General features: G+C 44.0%; 1 protein-coding gene across 1 annotated transcript in view; it reads left to right on the top strand.

Annotated features, from left to right (window-relative positions):
* DSCAM (Down syndrome cell adhesion molecule) overlaps positions 1-19,724 on the top strand; it is an 849,899-nt gene that overhangs the window by 669,661 nt on the left and 160,514 nt on the right. The window contains exons 12-14 of the mRNA XM_011954055.1: positions 11,029-11,225; positions 12,216-12,312; positions 12,944-13,072. Of these exons, the coding sequence (XP_011809445.1) occupies positions 11,029-11,225; positions 12,216-12,312; positions 12,944-13,072 (423 nt within the window). The remainder of the gene's footprint in view (positions 1-11,028; positions 11,226-12,215; positions 12,313-12,943; positions 13,073-19,724) is intronic.

Raw genomic sequence — 19,724 nt, 5'->3', positions numbered from 1 at the left:
CGTATAAGGAGTAAGGAAAGGATCCAGTTTCAGCTTTCTACTTATGGCTAGCCAATTTTCCCAGCACCATTTATTAAATAGGGAATCCTTTCCCCTGATTCTTCTTATAGGAGGTCCCCAGAGAAGTCAAATTCATAGACATGGAAAGTAGAATGGTGGCTGCCAGGGCCTCAGGTGCCGGGAAAAGGGGATAATAGGAATTCTTTAAGAGGTGCCAAGTTTCAGGTTGGGAGGGTGAAGATGTGTGGGGGATGAATTGCAGTGCAGGCTGTACAGCAATGTGCCTTGCAGCTGAGAAAATGGAAATTTCAAGGACTTTATGGGAAGTCTCCTGTAAATGGACTCAGGCTCCAGATTGAGGGGCTTCCAAGGGTGTTCTGGCTTGAAGACAGACTAAGAATGTACTTAATCCACTGAAAGTGACAAAAATGACAATTTTTTGGTTATGTAAATTTTACAAAAAAAAAAATAGAGAATCCTGAGGAGAGCAAGTATTCGCTGTAACTGAGAAGATACTACTCTGGGTGTTTTTTTTGGTTTTTGTTTTTTTAATTTTACTTTAAGTTCTGGGATACATGTGCAGAATGTGCTGGTTTGTTACATAGGTATACATGTGCCATGGTGGTTTGCTGCACCCATCAACCTGTCTTCTAGGTTTTAAGCCCTGCATGCATTAGGTATTTGTCCTAATGCTCTCCCGCCCCTTGCCCCCACATCCCCTGACAGGCCCCGATGAGTGTTGTTCCCCTCCCTGTGTCCATGTATTCTCACTGATCAACTCCCACTTATGAGTGAGAATAGTCAGAATGGCTATTATTAAAAAGTCAGGAAACAACAGATGCTGGTGAGGCTGTGGAGAAATAGGAATGCTTTTACACTGTAGATGGGAGTGTAAATTAGTTCAACCATTATGGAAGACAGTGTGGTGATTCCTCAAGGATCTGAAACCAGAAATACCATTTGACCCCGCAATCCCATTACTGAGTATGTACTCAAAGGATTATAACTCATTGTACTATAGAGACACATGCACACTTATGTTTACTGCCACGGTATTTACAATAGCAAAGACTTGGAAACAGCCCAAATGCCCATCAGTGATAGACTGGATAAAGAAAATGTGGCACATATACACCATGGAATACTATGCAGCCATAAAAAAGAATGAGATCATGTCCTTTCCAGGGGATGAAGCTGGGAGTCATCATTCTCGGCATACTGTGGGTGTTTTTATGGCTCCAAGGTGATGTAAGGAATAGGAACCGCAGGTTTAATGAAAGATAATGGTGATGCATTTAGTGGCTTGGGAAGATGTTGATTGCAAGGGGATTAGCCACTTCCCTCATTAAGGCTTGCCTCTGTACCCATTGCCTTCATGATGGGAAGAGTGGGCTCCCTACTTCAGTTTCCAGATTGTGGTTAGTCATGTCTAAGTCTTACCCAAGAGACTGCCCTCTCCTCAGCTCTTCTTCTTCCCCTCCTCCTCAGGGTAGCTGGGCTGTTTCTCTCTACTGGAAGCAGTAGAGGATGCCTAGGAAGTGGAGTACTGTCTTGACATTCAGGGATAGCATCATGGGTACAGGACCAGTCCAGTCCCACAAGCCAAAGATTGTCTGTAGCCACCATCTTGAATTCTTAACAATTTTGTCTTTGAAATTGTGTTTTGCAAGTGAAGTCCAGTGTGACAGTGGAGCATGAACAGGGTATGCGGAGCCACAGCTCCCATGTCATCCCACCTCCCATTGCCTTTCCAGAATAGATTTTCAGCTTTCCACTCTCCTGCCCCCTGGAGCCCTAGGCTCCCCTTTCCTGCAACTGCCCAGCAATGGCTATGGTCATCCAGTCCATGGGTATCTGGGTAAGTATGTGGAGAAGGTCAGAGACAGCCCCCTGTAACATTTCTGGGTGTGGCATCCTCCCTGCTTCTAGGTGGCAGTACCATGGAGCTTACAGAGGATGACTAGGCAGGGTGGGTCTCCAGGTCACTGAGGGTCACCTATTCGACTGAGAGAGGCCTGACTACACGTCCCCACCCTGGTCTGGGTATGATGATGGTGAGGATCCAGGCATGTTGTGGGGCACATGAGTGTGCATGCCAAGTCACAAGGCCGTTCCTGGGAGTCAGGGAGGGTCAGCACTTGACCAGTCAGTGTCACCATGCCAGAGGAAGTGGGATATTAAATAAAAAATAAAGGCCATCATGACAGAGAGAGAGAGGGAGACCACAGAAGGAAGGATAAAGCTTTATAGTTTAGAACCTTAATGGTACCTTTTTCCTGCTTTTTGAACAAAGGGCTCCATCTTTTCATTTTGCTCTGGGTCCTGCAAATTACGTAGCCAGTCTCGTCTGCACAATTCTACGAGTATGCAATAGGCTTGCAGGAGATGTTTGGGTCTTGCCTTGCAGCTGAGAAAATGGAAATTTCAAGGACTTTATGGGGAGTCTTCTATAAATGGACTCAGGCCCCAGATTGAGGGGCTTCCAAGGGTGTTCAGGCTTGAAGACAGTCAGGGTGCCAGACACCTCTGTGGTCAGACATTCTGCACCCTGTGGGCCAGCCTTGGCCTCCTCCGCTACTGTAAGGCAAAAAGCCTTTGCACTCAGAATCAGAAGACCTGGATTCTCCTTCTAGAGCTTCTATTTACTAGTTGTATGACGTTAGGCTAATTACTTAGTTTCCCCATCCTGTGTAATTATAGGTAAACGGAATTAAGAATCCCTTCTCTACTGAGAACACGTATGTTGCTGTAAGCTCATGATGTGCAAATGATCTGAGACATGAAAGGACAGAAGGACAGATGCATTAACAAACTGTGCTGCTACTACAATTTAGTTTTCCGGATCCTGGAGGAAGGAAGGAGGAAAGAGAAGGGAAGAGAGGGGATGGGAAAGATTCATCACTTTAGGGATTAATGAAGATCATTTTACTGTATTACTTTTATGGTAATATTAATTTTTTTAATAAACGTACTAAACAAAATAGAACTTTGCATTAGGGATAGGAGAGAGGCTACGGGAATAGGTCTAGTCACTTCCAGTCTTAAAACCCCCAGTTCTCTGTTTCCTTACTTAGAAATTAAGGAGAAAGGGGAGAAGATGTCAAGTAGAAATTAATTCCAAAATTATCTTATATTCTAATCTTTATTTTTGCCCATTTAAAGCAGGTATTTGGTGTCTGGTTTCAATTTGACCAACTGCATAGACATTTGTTAATATAGATGCAAATCCAATGAATGTGTTGGAAATGTTTTGTCTACGTGTCTCAATTCTATTTATAGCATAATTTAGAATCGACTTAAAATAGCACTTATATGTCTTGGGTCATTTCCATGGCTAGTGTTTTTATTCCATCATGTTGTCATATGGCCTAAATACTTATGTAGTATATGGAAAAGTTCTTAGCACACAGTCAACATTCATAAAAATTAGCTGCTGTTGTTATTATGGCACTGTGAAAGAGAAAACAAAAAAAGCAGGAGACAGAAAATGAGGGAGGGTGAAACAGAAGAAGAAAGAGAGGGGAAAGGAAGAAGGAAAGAAGGAAGGGAAGAATGAAGAAAAAATTGGGAGGGAGGGAGGGAGGAAAAGAAGGATAGAGAGAAAGAAATAAAGAAAAAAGGAGAAGGAGGGAAAATGGCAATTAGAGGGGGAAAAGACCTTGGGGATCATCTGGCTGAGTTGTTTCAATCCAGGCTATGTATTTTAGGATCGTCTGGGAAACTTAAGTAAATCCATGCATAAGCCCCGCCCCCGGTGACTCCGAGCCAATCTGCAGTGGGGCCTGAGCACTGACCTGTTTTAAAAGCTTCTAGGTGATTCTGAGACACAGGCCAGGTTGACAGCCCCAATCCCATTCAGCTCTCCTATGACTCAGGTGAGAAAGCCAAAACCCAGCGCAACCGAGGGTCCCGCCCAGTCCAAGTGGCAGGAGGTCGGAGTCAGGTTCTCTGCTTCCAGGCCCCTTCTTCACCTTTCCTTTTGGTAAGACATATGTGAGGGGCACCACTTTACCCCAAGGGCCACCTAAGCCCACATCACCTCTGCAGGCCAGGGTGTGGTGGTTCCTTTACCTGGGACACCAGGATCCCAGTGTGTCTCCACCCTGAGCTGCGGAATCCAGACAGGTGGCTGCCATCTTACAGCTTGACCTTTGAGACCCATGCTGATGTATGTGTTTACCTAAGATAGTTTTAAAATAGAATAATAAAAAAAAATGTATTCAGTAAATTTTGATAACAAAGAAAACACATTTTGATTCAACACTGTCCATTAAAATGTGAACTGTAGAATCCAGGCAGTAGATACATGGCTGATTGGCTTCCTGTATGTTTGAAATTTTTTCATAATAAAAATGTGGGCGGAATGTTTTAAAAAGGGCTTGAAAATATAGCTTTAAAATGTATTTATGTCCCAGAGCATCTCCCTCTTTTGACCTCCCATCCGGGAACCCTGTAATTCCTGCCTCAGTTTCCCATCGTGGGCATTGGGCCAGGTTTATGCTGCCTCATTCTTGGCTCCACACCCTCCTCTGCTATATCTGCTCTGAATGCCTGGAGGGACTGAGAAACTTCCCAGGATACGGACTTCTTGTGCTAAAACACTGGAAGTCCTGGACCCTCTGGACAGTTGGCCATCTCCTGTGTTGGGGGTGATGATGACGATGATGGTTTTCGAATAGGACTGATCAAATTTGATCCTGACGGACTCCTGTATTTGGGCTTTTGACAGCTCTTCTTCTCTATAAAATGAAAGTATTGAGCCAGATGCTTGTGACAGGAATCTTGTCTCGTTCAGGATTATCCAGGCTGTTTGGTACTTTCTCCTGTTTTCTTTTCAATTGCTTTCTTTTCAGTCTGTTTTCTTTTCAGCAGAACCAGGTAGGAACAAAAACCATAAAAATGTATAAGGATTAATTTTGCATTATTGGTAGAGTCATTAAAAGACTTGAGAGTAAAGTTTGGAACCAATCTTTAATATCAGTGATTTACTGATATAATTTTTCATTCTCTCTGTATCCTTGGGTTAAAATTTTAAAATATGCATCAATGTATCGCTGAATTACTTGCCAAAACATACAGTGACATACTGTTCATATTTTAATTATTTAATTAATAATTAAGTAATAGGGGTTTGCTTTTATTGATGAAGTTAATTATTGCTCTTAGCTTAATGTCTCCATCTTCTCAGTATCTCTTGTACGATGGGAACACCCTTTAAAATTATTAATACAGTGAAACACTCTCCTGGGTATCGTTCTGCTAAATGTTTATCAATTAGCTATTGATGGGGAGAGGATAGAGAGAGCCCTGATTTCTAGCACTTGCCAATTTCGATGGCATAAATACTACCACCATTGCCAATTTCAAGCTAAATGGGAAAGAGAGATGACTGCACTGCCAAGCTGGGCAGAGATGTGCACAATCCAATCTCCCTGGCCAATGACAGCAGCTCCACTACACCACTGCATCTTTATGCTGCATAAAAGTAGGTCAGACAGATGCTCCCTTATATCATAAGAACTCAGATTCGTTGAGCATTAAGGGTGCTGTTAGATAATATTATAGTTTATGAAGCAAATTTATCAATTGATATGATGTAAAACAGCACCTTCCTCAATGGGTAATTTTGCAGGAGAAGCACACAGCGCCCAATCTTTGAACAAAGGCTTCTTGGGTCTGGATCTCCCTTGGCCCTGATAGCAGGATTTGCCCACAGCCTCCCCTTGGTACCAGTCCCTGTTAAATTACCCCATCCATTTGTTATGCTTCAGAAATCCTTGCAGAAAGGGCTGCTGTACAGACATGTTGTCATCTCTAGGCATCCATAACTGTGACAAGTGAAAAGGTCATGCCTTCAAACATTAGCATTGCAAAGAAGCCATGATAATGATTCATTTTTAAAAATCCTTTCCACCATTTCTTTAAAGGGCTGGAAATACTTGAGCTGGATAGAAGAACATGATCTAGTCAGAGCATTTCTCTCTAAGTTCTGAATTTAATAACCAAAACAAAAATACCCATTTTAGTAGGGCACTCTTTCAAAGTAGAAATCTAAATAAAACTGAGGAGTATTTTTTGCAGATTAAGATGGGCAAATCATAAACAAACCAGAGGTGTATGGTTTGGCCAAGGTATTTCTCTCATCAAATGCAATAAAGCTTGCGATTATTTTTTTAAAAAAGGAAAATAGAAGAAAACAAGTCGTCAAAACAACGCTGCAGTTTTTGGAGAACAGTTCTTCCAGTTGGTTGTTTTCAAGTACTAGGGAATTAAAGTTCTGGGTCAACACCAGCCTTTGCAATGCATTGCTCCCCTGCACAGATCTCCTAGAATAGGACAGAAACCCTTACTTCAGAACTGGCTCACTCTCATTGGAATAAAGTCAGTGAGTGTTAAACTACCCTGGATTTCAGAGGTGATGATGGTGACTTACCATGTTCTCACAGGAAAACTGTCTTTTTTTATGTCTTACCATTTTGCAGATTTCCTTTTTACAAACACTGCACAATAGGAAATCCTGACCATAGCCTTGAGATGCCCAGGAGACTGGGAGGCATTAAACATGGATTGATTTTCAGTTTTGCAACCAGAGTTTCTATATTTTGTTCTAAGGATGAAAGTGTTGCGGGAATCAGGACGCTCATCAGGAATTGGGGGATGGGGAGTGATGGTGGTGGACAGGGGTCATCTTTCAAAGCTAAATTCTATGTGAGTGTCACGGTTTCTGATTCACATTCCCCAGTTGTGAGAGAAAGAATGAGGAGTAAATATTTACTTGTTCATAGGCCTGTAATACATTTATTCACAGTTTTGTAATTTAGGTGACTTTTTTTGGCTTTGAGATCTCTAATTATCATGAGTTAGCCCTTTTCCCTTATGAGAAAAAAAAATCTTGATTAGTGGATTTGAGGCCAAACAGCAGGTGCTACCACCTTTAGTTCCTCTGTGACAGCAGATCCATGGTGAGCCTGGGGTTTCTACAGCCAGTAAGCCTCCAGCTGTTGAGGAACATGCCAGCTTACCTTTTGGTATGTACACCCAATCTCTACTCTTTCAGTTCCCTCATTGAATTCAAATGGTTGAACTCAAATTGCTGAACTCAAATGGTTGAAAGGGAATGTTCCCTCACCATAAATGCTGAATCTTAACCCCTCCTCTCATTCCCTCTTCTCTCTCCAATCTCCTGCCACAAGAGTGCAAAATGGTGCTGCCACTTGGTCAAACAGTGTGGCAGTTTATCAAAATGTTGAACATGAAATTGCCATATAACCCATTAGTTCCACTTCTAGGAATCTCTCCTGGAGAAAATGAAAACATTATTCACACAACAGCTTATACAGGAATATTTGTAGTATAATTACTCATAATAGCCCCAAAGTAGAAACAACCCCAGTGTGCATCAGTGGGTGAGTGGATTTAAAAAATGCAGTATATCCATGAGCTGGAATATTATTTAGCAATAAAAAGGAACAAAGTACTGATACTTGCTATGACATGGTTGAACCTTGACAACACTATGCTTAGTGAAAAAAATCCAGAAAGCTAGATACTAAAGAATACATGCTATATGATTCAGTGTATAGAAAATGATCAAAAAAGGCAATACAGAGACTGTGTTAGTCTGTTCTTTTAAAGACATACCTGAGACTGGGTAATTTATAAAGGAAAGAGGCTTAACTGACTCACAGTCCTACACGACTAGGGAAGCCTCAGGAAATTTACAATCATAGTGAAAGGGGAAGCAAACATGTCCTTCTTCACATAGCGGCAGGAAGGAGAAGTGCAGAGTAAAGGGCGGAAAGCCCCTCATAAAACCATTAGGCTCTTGTGAGACCTCAATCACTATCATGAGAACAGCATGGAGGTAACCACTCCTATGATTCCAATTATCTCCCACCAGGCCCCTCGCATGACACATGGGGATTATGGGAACTACAATTCAGGATGAGAGTTGGGTGGGGACACAGCAAACCATATCAGGGAGAGAAGGTAGGTTAGTGATTGCTTAGAACTTGAGCGGGGAAAGAGAAATGACTGTAAATGGGCAGGAGAAATATTTTGAGGTAATGTAAAAGCTCTAAGATTTGATTCAGTGATGATTATACAACTGTGTATGTTTGTATTCAGGTTATAATGGTATGTATGTGTATGTATTAGATAATATAAATATATTTGTAATGGGTTGAATAGTATCCCCAAAATTAATGTCCCCTTAGAACCTTGGAATATGACCTCATATGGTAATAGAGTCTTTGCAAATATAATTCGTTAAGAAGAGATCATATTGCATTAGGGTAGGTCCTAAATCCAGTGACTGGTATCTTCATAAGAAGTCCATGAGAAGACACAGAAACATTCAAAGAAGGATGTAAATCATGTAAAGATAAAGCAGAGGCTGAAGTTTTGCTGCCACAAGCCAAGGAATGCGTGTGGCCACCAGAAGCTGGTAGAGGCAAGGAAGGGTCTTCCCCTAGAGGCTTTAAAGGGAGCATGGCTCTGCTGTTACCTTGATTTTGGAATTCCAGCCTCCAGAACTGTGAGAGAAGAAATTTCTGTTATTACAAGCCACATAGATTCTAGTAATATGTTGCAGGCACTCTAGGAAGCTAATGCAACATTAAGTGTACAACTGAATTGCACACTTAAAACAGGTGAATTTTATGGTATGAATATTGTACCACAATAAAGCTGTTAATAAAAATAAACGTTTTTCTTTGATAGGCCGGGGAAAGGGGGAATCAGAACCAAAGGCTGGGGATAGTACAGCCAGTTTTGCTGCATCTCAGAAATGCTGAAAGAGGAATTTCATGACAGTTGTGAACTGCTCTCTTTGATATGCAGGACTCTTGGCGCCTCTTTCCTCAGTCACCAATTTGCCTACTTTCCATCTTATTACACGGTCAGTGCTGTGGGGCGCATCTCTGCCACATGGCTGCTGACTCTGGAGAAACTCCCAAATGTAGATTCTTCCGTGAGTGTCCAGGCTACAGAACTGGTAGTATTTTGACGTTTTATTATATGTCTCAAACCTCTCCGGTAAGCCGTGGGACAAGGCATGACCCAGTGTGTGCCAGTCTTAGAAGAAGCCACAGTGTTTCTATGGTAAAGTACCTTGGAAGGCTTACGAGGCAAGCAATCAAGTACATAATCTGAGCTTGACCTCAGAAATGGGAGAAGGGAGCTTCTGCCTGTAATTGGGGAAATGAGATTTAAAAGCAAGTAAAAATATAGTTATGTTTTGATGAATTTTCAAACCTTTCTGGTCCTTTTTGTTAACGTCTTGTTCCTTTAGCATGTTTTTAAAATATCTTTAAACATTCGTGCATAGTTATTTTGCAGTCTGTATCTGATGACTCTATCATCTAAAGTCCTGGGAAGCTGGTTCTCAATCATGGTGTTAGTTTTCTCATGTGTTCTTTAGTTTTAGTTTGTGAGCTCATGGCCAATAGACCTTTATCTGGGTGCATTTCAGTGGACCTGGATAGAGAACACATTCTTGTAGAGTATGTTAGCTTTTGCTAGTCCCCTCAGGCCATTATCAAACTACAATCACCTTCATGTTAATTCTTTAGCATGAATTTGACTCCAGATGTATGTAGAGTCAGGCCAGTTTTGCAAATTCTCAGGGGAGAGATTGTTTTTATACATATATAACACCAGCTGAGGTAGTTTTATTCTCTCTTTACTTTTGTGGATTTTTATTTATTATTATTATTATTTTGGTTATATACTTTCTGTCAAGATAGAACCCTTTGAGGAGCCTGGCTTTGGAGGTCTCACGTTTAATGTGATGCCTCTCAGGTAGTCAAAACACCACCGTTATATTACCTCTGACTTTTCACCATCAGCTTTTGTTTTTGGTCTCTGGTTTTTCTCTCACTTTCTGATAAGCTTAGTATGCATTTTAAAAGGTGTTTGTTATATACAGTCTACAATTTATAGGTGGCTTGTGGAATTGGGGTGGGATCTTGTGTCATCTGTTGCCAAGAAAAGAAGCCTACGTATTAGACTAATTTTGATGTGGGAAAAGAAAACTTGAGAAACTTCACAAATAAAGAGTTCCCTTTTCTCAGTAAATTGGAGATGAGATTCTCTGATACAAGGTATGGAGGAAGGACAGGTTTGAGGTCTCCAGTGACTGATAAAGGTTTGCAAGGTTTATAAAACTGTGGGAGATGGACATTGTGAAGAGTGGTTACGAACACTGGTTAGCAGCAATAAGGGATTCACGTAAAGTTGACTAAAAGTGGAGGTTTTATCTCCATTGTTGAAAATGATAGTTAGAAACATAGATGATCCCAGGAAAAGGAGGATAACCCTTCCTGTGAAGTTTTTTTTCTATAGACAGAGCAACCAGTAACATCATTGTATTAGTCCGTTTTCATGCTGCTGATGAAGACATACCCAAGACTGAGCTATTTACAAAAGAAAGAAGTTAATGGACTTACAGTTCCATGTGGCTAGAGAGGCCTCATGACCATGATGTAAGGCAAGGAGGAGCAAGTCACATCTTACATGGATGGCAGCAGGCAAAGAGAGAGAGCTTGTGCAGTGAAAATCCCGTTTTTAAAACCATCAGATCTTGTAAGACTTACTCACTATCATGAGAACAGCATAGGAAAGATCCACCTCTGTGATTCAATTACCTCCCACCAGGTTCCTCCCATGAAACATGGGAATTATGGGCATATAATTCAAGATGAGACTTGGGTGGTGACATAGCCAAACCATGCCAGTCATTCTGGGTGTGCTAAGGGATATAGGCCATGGCCCTCAACAGGGTTGGAAGAGAGCAATATGCCGTGGATATGAAATGGCATGGCAATTTCCGCTGAGGGCTCACTTACTCGAGTTTCATTTTTCTGCTGCGTTTCCTGTGTTTTGCCCGTGATTCGCACTTAGCAGTTTCTTGAATAAATTTCATTTCAAAGAAATATCTCTTGAAGCATGATTTACCTGAGTGTGTTGCCAGGGAAAAATCAAGAACGCTGCTTTGCTGAACAAGTTGTGTCCCTTTTGGTTTTTCAGTTCCTGCGATGATAACATCATATCCAAATACTACCCTGGCTACGCAGGGGCAGAAAAAGGAGATGAGCTGCACAGCACATGGTGAGAAGCCCATTATAGTCCGCTGGGAGAAGGAGGACCGAATCATTAACCCTGAGATGGCCCGTTATCTTGTGTCCACCAAGGAGGTGGGAGAAGAGGTGATTTCTACTCTGCAGGTAAAAGCATAGCAAATGCAACTCAATGGAATGAACTTTATTGGAAGAATAAGTCTTTCCTTTCGTTCAAGTGGGTGCAGATAAGCAGCAGATAATCTTTTGGAATTTATTTATGAAGCACCCTTTCTCTCACCTTTCACACAGCAAGATTACTGAAGTAGCTTTCAAAAATAGTGCTTTAGCCTAAGTGTTAAGAATAGTGTCATTATGAACGCAGCAGGGAACCTAACTGTAATAAAAAAAAAAAAAAAAGTGAGAAATAAGGTTTTTAAATGACAGTTAATCCTTGAGGAATGATGGCCTATGCTGTGTGCATGTTTTAACTTCCTGCAAAAAGAAAAATGAGATGGGCTTTGGGACAAAAATATTATAAAAACTAAATGCTGTCGTTAAGAGGGGATCACAAAAGCTAGAGAAAAGCACTGCGAGTAGTGAACTGGTTTGTGCTGTTATCGTGGGGATAGAGGATGATACTATAGCACACACAGGGTGGGGAGGTGGGGAAGCCCTGTGTTTGAAATGCTTATATTGGCTCTCAGACATTCCATTCCTGGAATCGTCCTGGAAAAGGAATCTGATGTGAGTTGTGCTGGCCCCCAGCCCTGGCTGCAGTATTTAATCTGTCTCTTTAGGCATGGTTGCTTTGGATACCATGAAAAAAAAAATGTATATGTGGGATATATGTCAAGCTGACCATGACATCCTATATAAATTACACATCCAATTTAATGAGCTACACCTGACATGGATAATGTACATGAATCCTATTCATCCACCTACTTACAACTACACTGAAATAATTTGTCCTCAGAGGGATACATGCATGTGTGTGATTTAGCGTATGTGTCTGGAGGAATGGGGGTTGTGTGTCAGTGTACATATGTGTGTGCTGGTCATGGCAGGAGAACTGAAAGAGTGGAGAGAGAGCTTTACGGCCCGAAGTCATTTTGCCTACTGAAAAAGATAAATTTCTTTCTGCTTTACACATAGATTTTGCCAACTGTGAGAGAAGATTCTGGTTTCTTTTCCTGCCATGCTATTAATTCTTACGGGGAGGACCGTGGAATAATTCAGCTCACAGTGCAAGGTAGGAAGATGACAGCATAAGAGAATAAACACAGTCGTTTCAGGACGGGAGCTCTATGCTCAGCCTTGGGCATCTGTGTGGCCTCAACTTGCCCTGTAACACTTCCTAGTTCCCAGGAAATTTTGAATATGTATAATGTCAGTGCTAAAGCAGAATTTTGCAGTGGCTGTGATGATGTCAAAGTAAAGCCCTAAAACAGGGAACGAAGCCCTTAGAGAAACCAGTCAAGATGACAAGCCCATCACAGTCAAGCCGCATGCACATAAGTACAGCGGTGGAATTTCTTAGTTCAATTTTAGGAATCCAGGTACTAGATGACCAGAATGAAAGGCCAGTTTAACATTTGGGGCCAAAATATGTTTTGAGTTAGAGATCCAAACTAGAATAGTGACATTTTTTATCCTCCAGGCTTGGTCCAGTTCTTAAGGACTATGAAAATTGGAAGTCTTGGGAAAGTGGAATTTCTCTTCCCTAAAATGTGATTACGAAAAAGAAAGTGTTTCCAAATAAAAAGCGTCTGTTCTTGTCTAACGCAGACAAATCATTTGTGAGTCACACTCAGCATTTCCACTAGCGTTTCATGTCGGAGCTCCGTTTGAACTAACTCGGAGTCTTTCTGTTGATGGCGCAGAGCCCCCAGACCCTCCCGAAATTGAGATCAAAGATGTCAAAGCACGCACAATTACGCTCAGGTGGACCATGGGGTTTGATGGAAACAGCCCCATCACGGGCTACGATATTGAATGCAAAAATAAATCAGGTAAGTTCTTTACTTCCTCCAGCTTCGTTTCCACCTCAGAGAGTTCCTTTATTTTACTCCTTATTAATGTGTTTTACCTGTAAGCGCACAACTCAGCTCACAGTCACTCAGAGGCACCATTTCCCGCAGTCAGTCTCCCTCCTGGCCGGAAGCACATCCTGGCTTTCTGCTGTGGGAGTGGAGTTTTGTGTTGAGGCTCAGTTCTGCTGCTTTTTCGTTTTTAGCCAGCCCAGACTTCAGTCTTGCTTTCTGCTGGACTCCTTGATATTGCGGCTGCCTGTCGGCATGTGGGCAGTGGCTGATGGAGCCAGGCCCCTGCCATGACCTTTTCTATCTCACCTGCTCCCTTCGTTTCCCATTTCCTCAGTTGGGTGACTTTTGTAGGGCCTGAGCCCATGTCCTGCACCCAGAGTGCTGAGCTCGAGCTGTGCTTGGTGTTGGTCGGATAAACTATGCAGTGATGATTGGTGCAGAAAAAGGAAAATTCACTCGGGAGCAACCTCCTGGAAATGCTCAGGGACCATCGGCAACACTGGCTGCTGCGCCCAGGACCACTCAGCCCAGAGCCCATAAATAAAACCGACCCTGCTGCCAGGGCCACTGCAGGTGTGCCCGTTCATTGCCTTCAAGGAACAATGCTGGGGCCATTTTGAACTTTATGATGCGTGGGGCGAGGGTAGAATACCACCACTGTGGCCTCCAGTCAGAATTTTTACTGTGTCTCATAAAAGATATGAGGAATTCGAGCACCACCAGCATGGGAAGGGTTAATAAAATCCTTATAGGCCACAAAAGCAGCTTTATTTTTCACTTCCTGGACACCGCACATTATTTCAGATTACCCAGTTGTGACCCATTTAGTATCTTTGGCACTAAAGCTGTAGTAAAAAATCAAGCTCAAGGCAGCTAGGAACCACAGGTCAGGAGTGAGGAAATGTTTCAGCAACAGCAAGCCAGGAACAGAGCCAGGAAATGGTGACTGCAAAGGAAAGCCAAGGGGTGACTCTTCAGGAATTCAGGAGAACAGAATTTGAAGATTGAGAAGATGGTGGATCAAAGCAAAAAATAGTGTTTTGAAAAGTAGTATCTATGACTTGCTGGGTTGGAAATGCATGTAAGAAAAAATGGAATGGCTCAGGCCATCGACATCTGAGTTGAAACTGGGGACCTAGAAGTGAGGTGACACTACTTACACAAAGTCTGAGGAAGGGCCCTCCAGGGGTTGATTGGACTGCAAGTCTCACCATAGCCAAGAAATGCTGCAGAGCCAGGGCCCTGGGCTCAGGGGTGAGGCACAGTGACCTGGGGGGAGGGGGGAGCTCGTCCAAAACAGTGCTGAGCTAAACAAGCGTCTTTTGGGAACCAGGATGAACAGGTTTCCCAAGGGCCCAGGGAGGAGAGGCTGACCTTGCCTTTGTTCTAAAGAAGTGGGATTACAAGTTCACAGGTACAGGTCTTGAAGTGAAGCAAATGCTTCTTAGGTGAGGCAGGCATATTTGAGCAGAAACTGGCCTGGAACCTGGTGACAGTGATGAGAGCTCAGACAGATGCAATGAGCACTGTGGGGACAGGGACAGCCCTTTACCTTACTGGCTGCGCACTGGCTATGGGGCTGCAGGCTGCCCGTGCTGCTGGTGCCGGAGCACACAGGAGGCCACTCCTAGTGGAACAGCTCAGGACCTCCCCTGTCCTCATGGAGGATCGGGCATTGCCAGATGCTGGTGGCAGGCCTAGGCTCAGTGGTTTGGGACGCAGCCTGTGTGGGATTTGCTGCTGGGCCTGTGTTGCACCAGCTCTGCACCTTCGCTTGCTCATCTCACCTGCGAAGTGGACACTGCTGCATCCACCTCAAACGACTCGCAAGGAGCCCACAAAGGCCACCAGCTGCCCTCTGCCTGGAGTCCTCTCTTCCCTGGGCCACCCATTACTACCCCCTCCTTAGATCCCAGTTCCCAGGTGCTCACCCAGGTCCATCTCCCTTTCAATCTCAGCACGTGGCATTATGGGACATCATATATTTATCTCTGTGATTACTGACAAATATACTGATTAATGCATTTCACCTGCACCACGCTAGAGGCTCCTTGGGAACTCCCTGCACCTAGTAGGTCTATTTTCATCCAGCTCATTTCTCCAACACCCAGCACCACACCTGACATGTGGGGACACTCAATGGATATTGGCAAACTCTAAGAAGGGAAGACGTTGAAAATGCCTTCCTCGTTGCCTGGAGCATGCTCAACATCTAATAGGTGGTAGCTTGTAGATTGCTCCAGCATGCAGGAAAATACTTACGAGTAAAATGCCTCTAAAACCCTCTGTGTTAAACTACTTGCTCTCAGAGTCCTCACTGTCTCCCACTCCCCAGGGGGTTCCCACAGGCAGGGACTCTGGTTCTCTGTGTCCTGGGATCCCCAGCACCCAGCACAATGTCTGTCAAGTGAAGAGTGTACTGTAAATGTTCACTGCATTTAATTTACATGCAATTGAAATCTAAGAATCATTATTATCAACAGCATCTTTAAATGTATATATTGATCATGGTTTATATAACCAAAGCAGGAAAGCTCCTTGTCTGTAAAGCTGAGTACAGGAGGGATTGAGGGATACTTTTTCCATCCTTCATGCTCTACTTCAACCAGAGACAGGGCCAGTGGTGTGGCTTAGATGTTATGCAGCCCTGGAGCAAGTCATTTTAAGGGTCAGGATGGGTCCCAGGAGAATCACTGGGGAAAAGCCCACAGGACAAGCAGGTCCAACTCCATGACCAAGGTCTCCACCAAGACCCTACAGAACTTCCATTACTTTCAGTTTGGAAGCCCTGGGAGGAAGGAGCTGTGCTGAGAGTAGATAGCACCTGTACTCACTGCTGTATGAGGTGTATTAGTCAGATTTTTCATGTATTAGTTGCTTCCTCAAGAAATTGTTGGTGTATAAAAATTACAACCATAGTTTAAGTGAGTGTAGTTTTAGACTGAGTACATAGAAAATTGATCCTTCAAATATTAATAACAACCTAAATGTCACTTCTTCCAGGAAGCCTTCCCTGACTACCTATTCCCCTTCACTATTCATAGCATGTCTTGGAACACTTGGTGGACTTGTGACTATTAATTTACTCTCTGTACCCCACTGGACATTTGTCCCCCTATGGGCCATAGTGAGCTCTGAGGGCTGGAATTGTGTCTGACAAACCTTATGCTATGTCCCTGCACCCCTCATAGTGCCTGACAGGTATACTAGATTCATGATAATCATTAGTCACATTGTTGAGTCTCAACCCCTGTTTCAGGCAATGGTGAAATTATCTCCCCAAAAGTTTTCCTTTACTTTTCATTAATTTTTGAAGAAAGCAGCATATAACCAATGTATTAAAGTACTTCACATTCTTAACAGAAAGAACTTCTGCAAGTTACCGTTAACTCTATGCTTGAACAATCCTAGAAACAGAAACTCAGGAACCCAGGGAACACAGTTCTGTCTTTGGTCAGCTGTGACTGCTACAAGTTCTTACATTTATTGCACCAAAATAGACCTTCCTGGATCCAGCGGCTCTCTTCCCATCTCTTAACCCTTTGGCCAAATAACAGTCCTCCCAGGATTTGACAACAGATGACTTTCCTTGGTTTACTATTTTCCAGGAAACACTGAACATCCCAAGTCCTTGTTCTTGTATCTCCTGTCATCATCTCCTGGTCCCGCCAACTCTGGTCATGCCCAGTTGCAGCACCAGAGGGCGTCATCTGACCAGGCAGAGCCACAGTGAAGCTGTCCCTTCCTTATCCAGAATATTCTTCTTCTCCCATAGCTGACAAGTACACAGGTTGCTTTGGTTGCCATAGTTTCTGATTCCCAGGGACTTCTGCTTCTCCTCTACATGGACCCAAGGCCACCTTTAACATCCCTTTGAGCATATTGTCTGGGGACCTCCAGCAGATCCATCTGCAGTTTGCTGCCTCCCTTTATTCCCTTCCTTGGAAGGCAGCTTGCCCTTCAGAGTCTGTTCCTCTGGTGGCCATCTCCTCTCCACAGGTTCTCTTGTTGCCCCTCCTGTCCACGGTTTCTCTGGTGGCCCCTCCTGTCCACAGTTCCTCCGGTGGCCCCTCCTGTCCACAGTTTCTCTGGTGGCCCCTCCTGTCTACAGTTCCTCTGGTGCCTCCTTCTTGTGCACAGTTTCTCTGGTGGCCCCTCCTGTCCACAGTTTCCCTGGTGGCCCCTCCTGTCCATGGTTTCTCTGGTGGCCCCTGCTGTCCACAGATTCTCTGGTACTTCCCTCCTTTCTCTGTTGGCCTCTCCTGTCCACAGTTTCTCTGGCGCCTCCCTCCTGTCCACAGTTTCTCCTGTCCCTCCCTCCTGTCCATGGTGCCTCACAGGCCTCGGACCGGGTTTCAGCACCATGGCAAGCTCCATCACACCCTGGAAGGTAACCAGGAAACACAGACTCTGAGACAGATGGTACACGCCCCCAGCCCCTCTCCTCTCTTGGGCTTCCCACCCCTAGTTCACCCTGAGAACTGTTATCCTTGAGAAGAATAAGACAGAGGACAAGGGGCTCTGCTGTGTCCCCACACCTCCTCCTATTCACCAACATGGAGGGCCCACTCCTCCCAGCTACCACTCCATTGTTAAGCCTTTCATGTAATTCACCTCTAGAACTTTCAGTCACCCTCGCTCATTCTGGTCTTTAGCCTATAACAGCACTCCTTCGTATCAAGTCCACACTCTTATATTAGTCCTTGTTGCTCCTGCATTCATTGGATTTGGGGTATCTGACCCCCAAGACAAGCTCCCCAGCAAGCACCCAGTGCAACCTCACTGGCTCCTGTCAGCTCCTCACTCCTTCCTCACTGCACAGAGGCTGCAGTGGGAGTCTGAAGTGCCCCATCCTCCTACACCACCAGTTTCCCTGGGAGGAAGTAGGCAGTTGTGGTGGTTGATGCCTTTGCCCAGGCAACATGGAAGTTTCTGGAGCTGACAGGGCCAATGAAGATACAGCCATCTTCACTGGAGGTTTTGTCTGGGAGTTGGCGGGCAGCCTGGAGAGCCATATGAGTGTCCATGACTGCAGTCCCTTACACCAAGCCGTGGCATCCTGCCCACTCTTTCAATGAATGATTCTGACAACTTCTTCCTAAACCAGGCTGCAACTCTGAGCCTGTACAGCCCTCTCAGTCTTCCTGCAAACGCACAGATGGTACAATAATTCTGGGCCAAAGTTTTCTTCTCTGACATCTGACCAAATGATTTCTGTGCATTGTCAACTTGCCAGAAGGTCTCCTAAGCATATGATATTTTCAGCAGGTGCCTGGGAATATCGAAATCCTGTCTTTGATTAGGTGTTTTCATAGACTATGTGGATGTCATGCATTATAGAAAAATGACCTTGAGCTTGGAGATAACACAGATGAGGCCAAATCCCAGCCCTTCTTCTTACCAGCTATGTAACAGGGCTTGAGTTTCTCGACTTTCACTAAGGAAATAAAAAACCTTACCTTGGCAGGATGTTGTACAATTTTAATCATATAAAACAGTCTGTCCAAACTATACATCACAATGACCAAGATAGGGAGTCTTTAAAAGCACAGGTTTCTGGGCACCATTCCCCAGAGATTCTGGTTTAGTAGGTCTGAAAGCAGAACTATCAAAAAGTCCCAAGGTGTTTCCAATGTGCCCACAGATTTGGGGGCCACAGAAGTCATGTTTTAAAATGCCCAGCACATTGCCCTGATGGGAGGATGAAACCGAAAATTGAGATATAAATATAACTAAAAAGAATGCAGCATTGACCAAATAAAGAGATTCTTAGGAGTAAATCACAAACAGAAATGTATGCATGGACATCGAAGATCTGAAAAGGGCGAGTGTGACTGGGGAGAGTCTGGGAAGGCCATGGACAGGAAGGGTGAGGATGGGCTTTGAAACGGGTCCCCCAGCCCATTGGAGGGAGTGAGTGGTAGTTTCTACAGACAGGGAGCAAATGCAGCCTCAGAGAGGGTTTATAAGTCTCACTGGGAGACTGTTGAACAAGGCAGTCCTACTGAGGTAGGGGCTGAGCTAAAGGAACCTATAGGGCATGGATGTGGAGGTGCCCAGTGACCACCAAGAAGGGACTGTCCCCTCCCTACCCAGGTCCACCATATGCCTTGGATTGGTGTAAGGGACTGCAGTCATGGACACTCATATGCCTCTCCAGGCTGCCCGCCAACCCCCAGACAAAAACCTCCAGTGAAGATGGCTATATCTTCATTGGCCCCATCAGTTCCAGAAACTTCCATGTTGCCTGGGCAAAGGCATCAACCACCACAACTGCCTACTTCCTCCCGGGGCTACTTGGCAAATGTCTCTGCATCTTGCGGCTCCTGGCATTCCTCCTCATCCTCCTAAACATCTCTGCAGAAGGCCTGGCTTTCTCTCTGTGCGACAAGGCTCATAGGTGTGTGCCATTTCATTGATATAAAATTTCCTCTCCTCATTTGTCTTCTATTGAATCACATTCTTCTCCTCATCAATTTTTTTCCAACTCTTTCTATTTCATGTTTTTCCACCTCTAATCTTCTTGACCCCAAATATGGTTTTTCCTTGCCAACTGCAATATTCATTGTCAGCTTCTATTAGGCTCCATTCTCTGAGAAGTTAAAAGTATTCAGAAGCA

Source organism: Colobus angolensis, unplaced genomic scaffold, assembly GCF_000951035.1.
Source record: "Colobus angolensis palliatus isolate OR3802 unplaced genomic scaffold, Cang.pa_1.0 Scaffold38, whole genome shotgun sequence".
In the NCBI taxonomy this organism is placed as follows: Eukaryota; Metazoa; Chordata; class Mammalia; order Primates; family Cercopithecidae; genus Colobus; species Colobus angolensis.
This window is presented reverse-complemented; position numbering and strand designations above follow the sequence as displayed.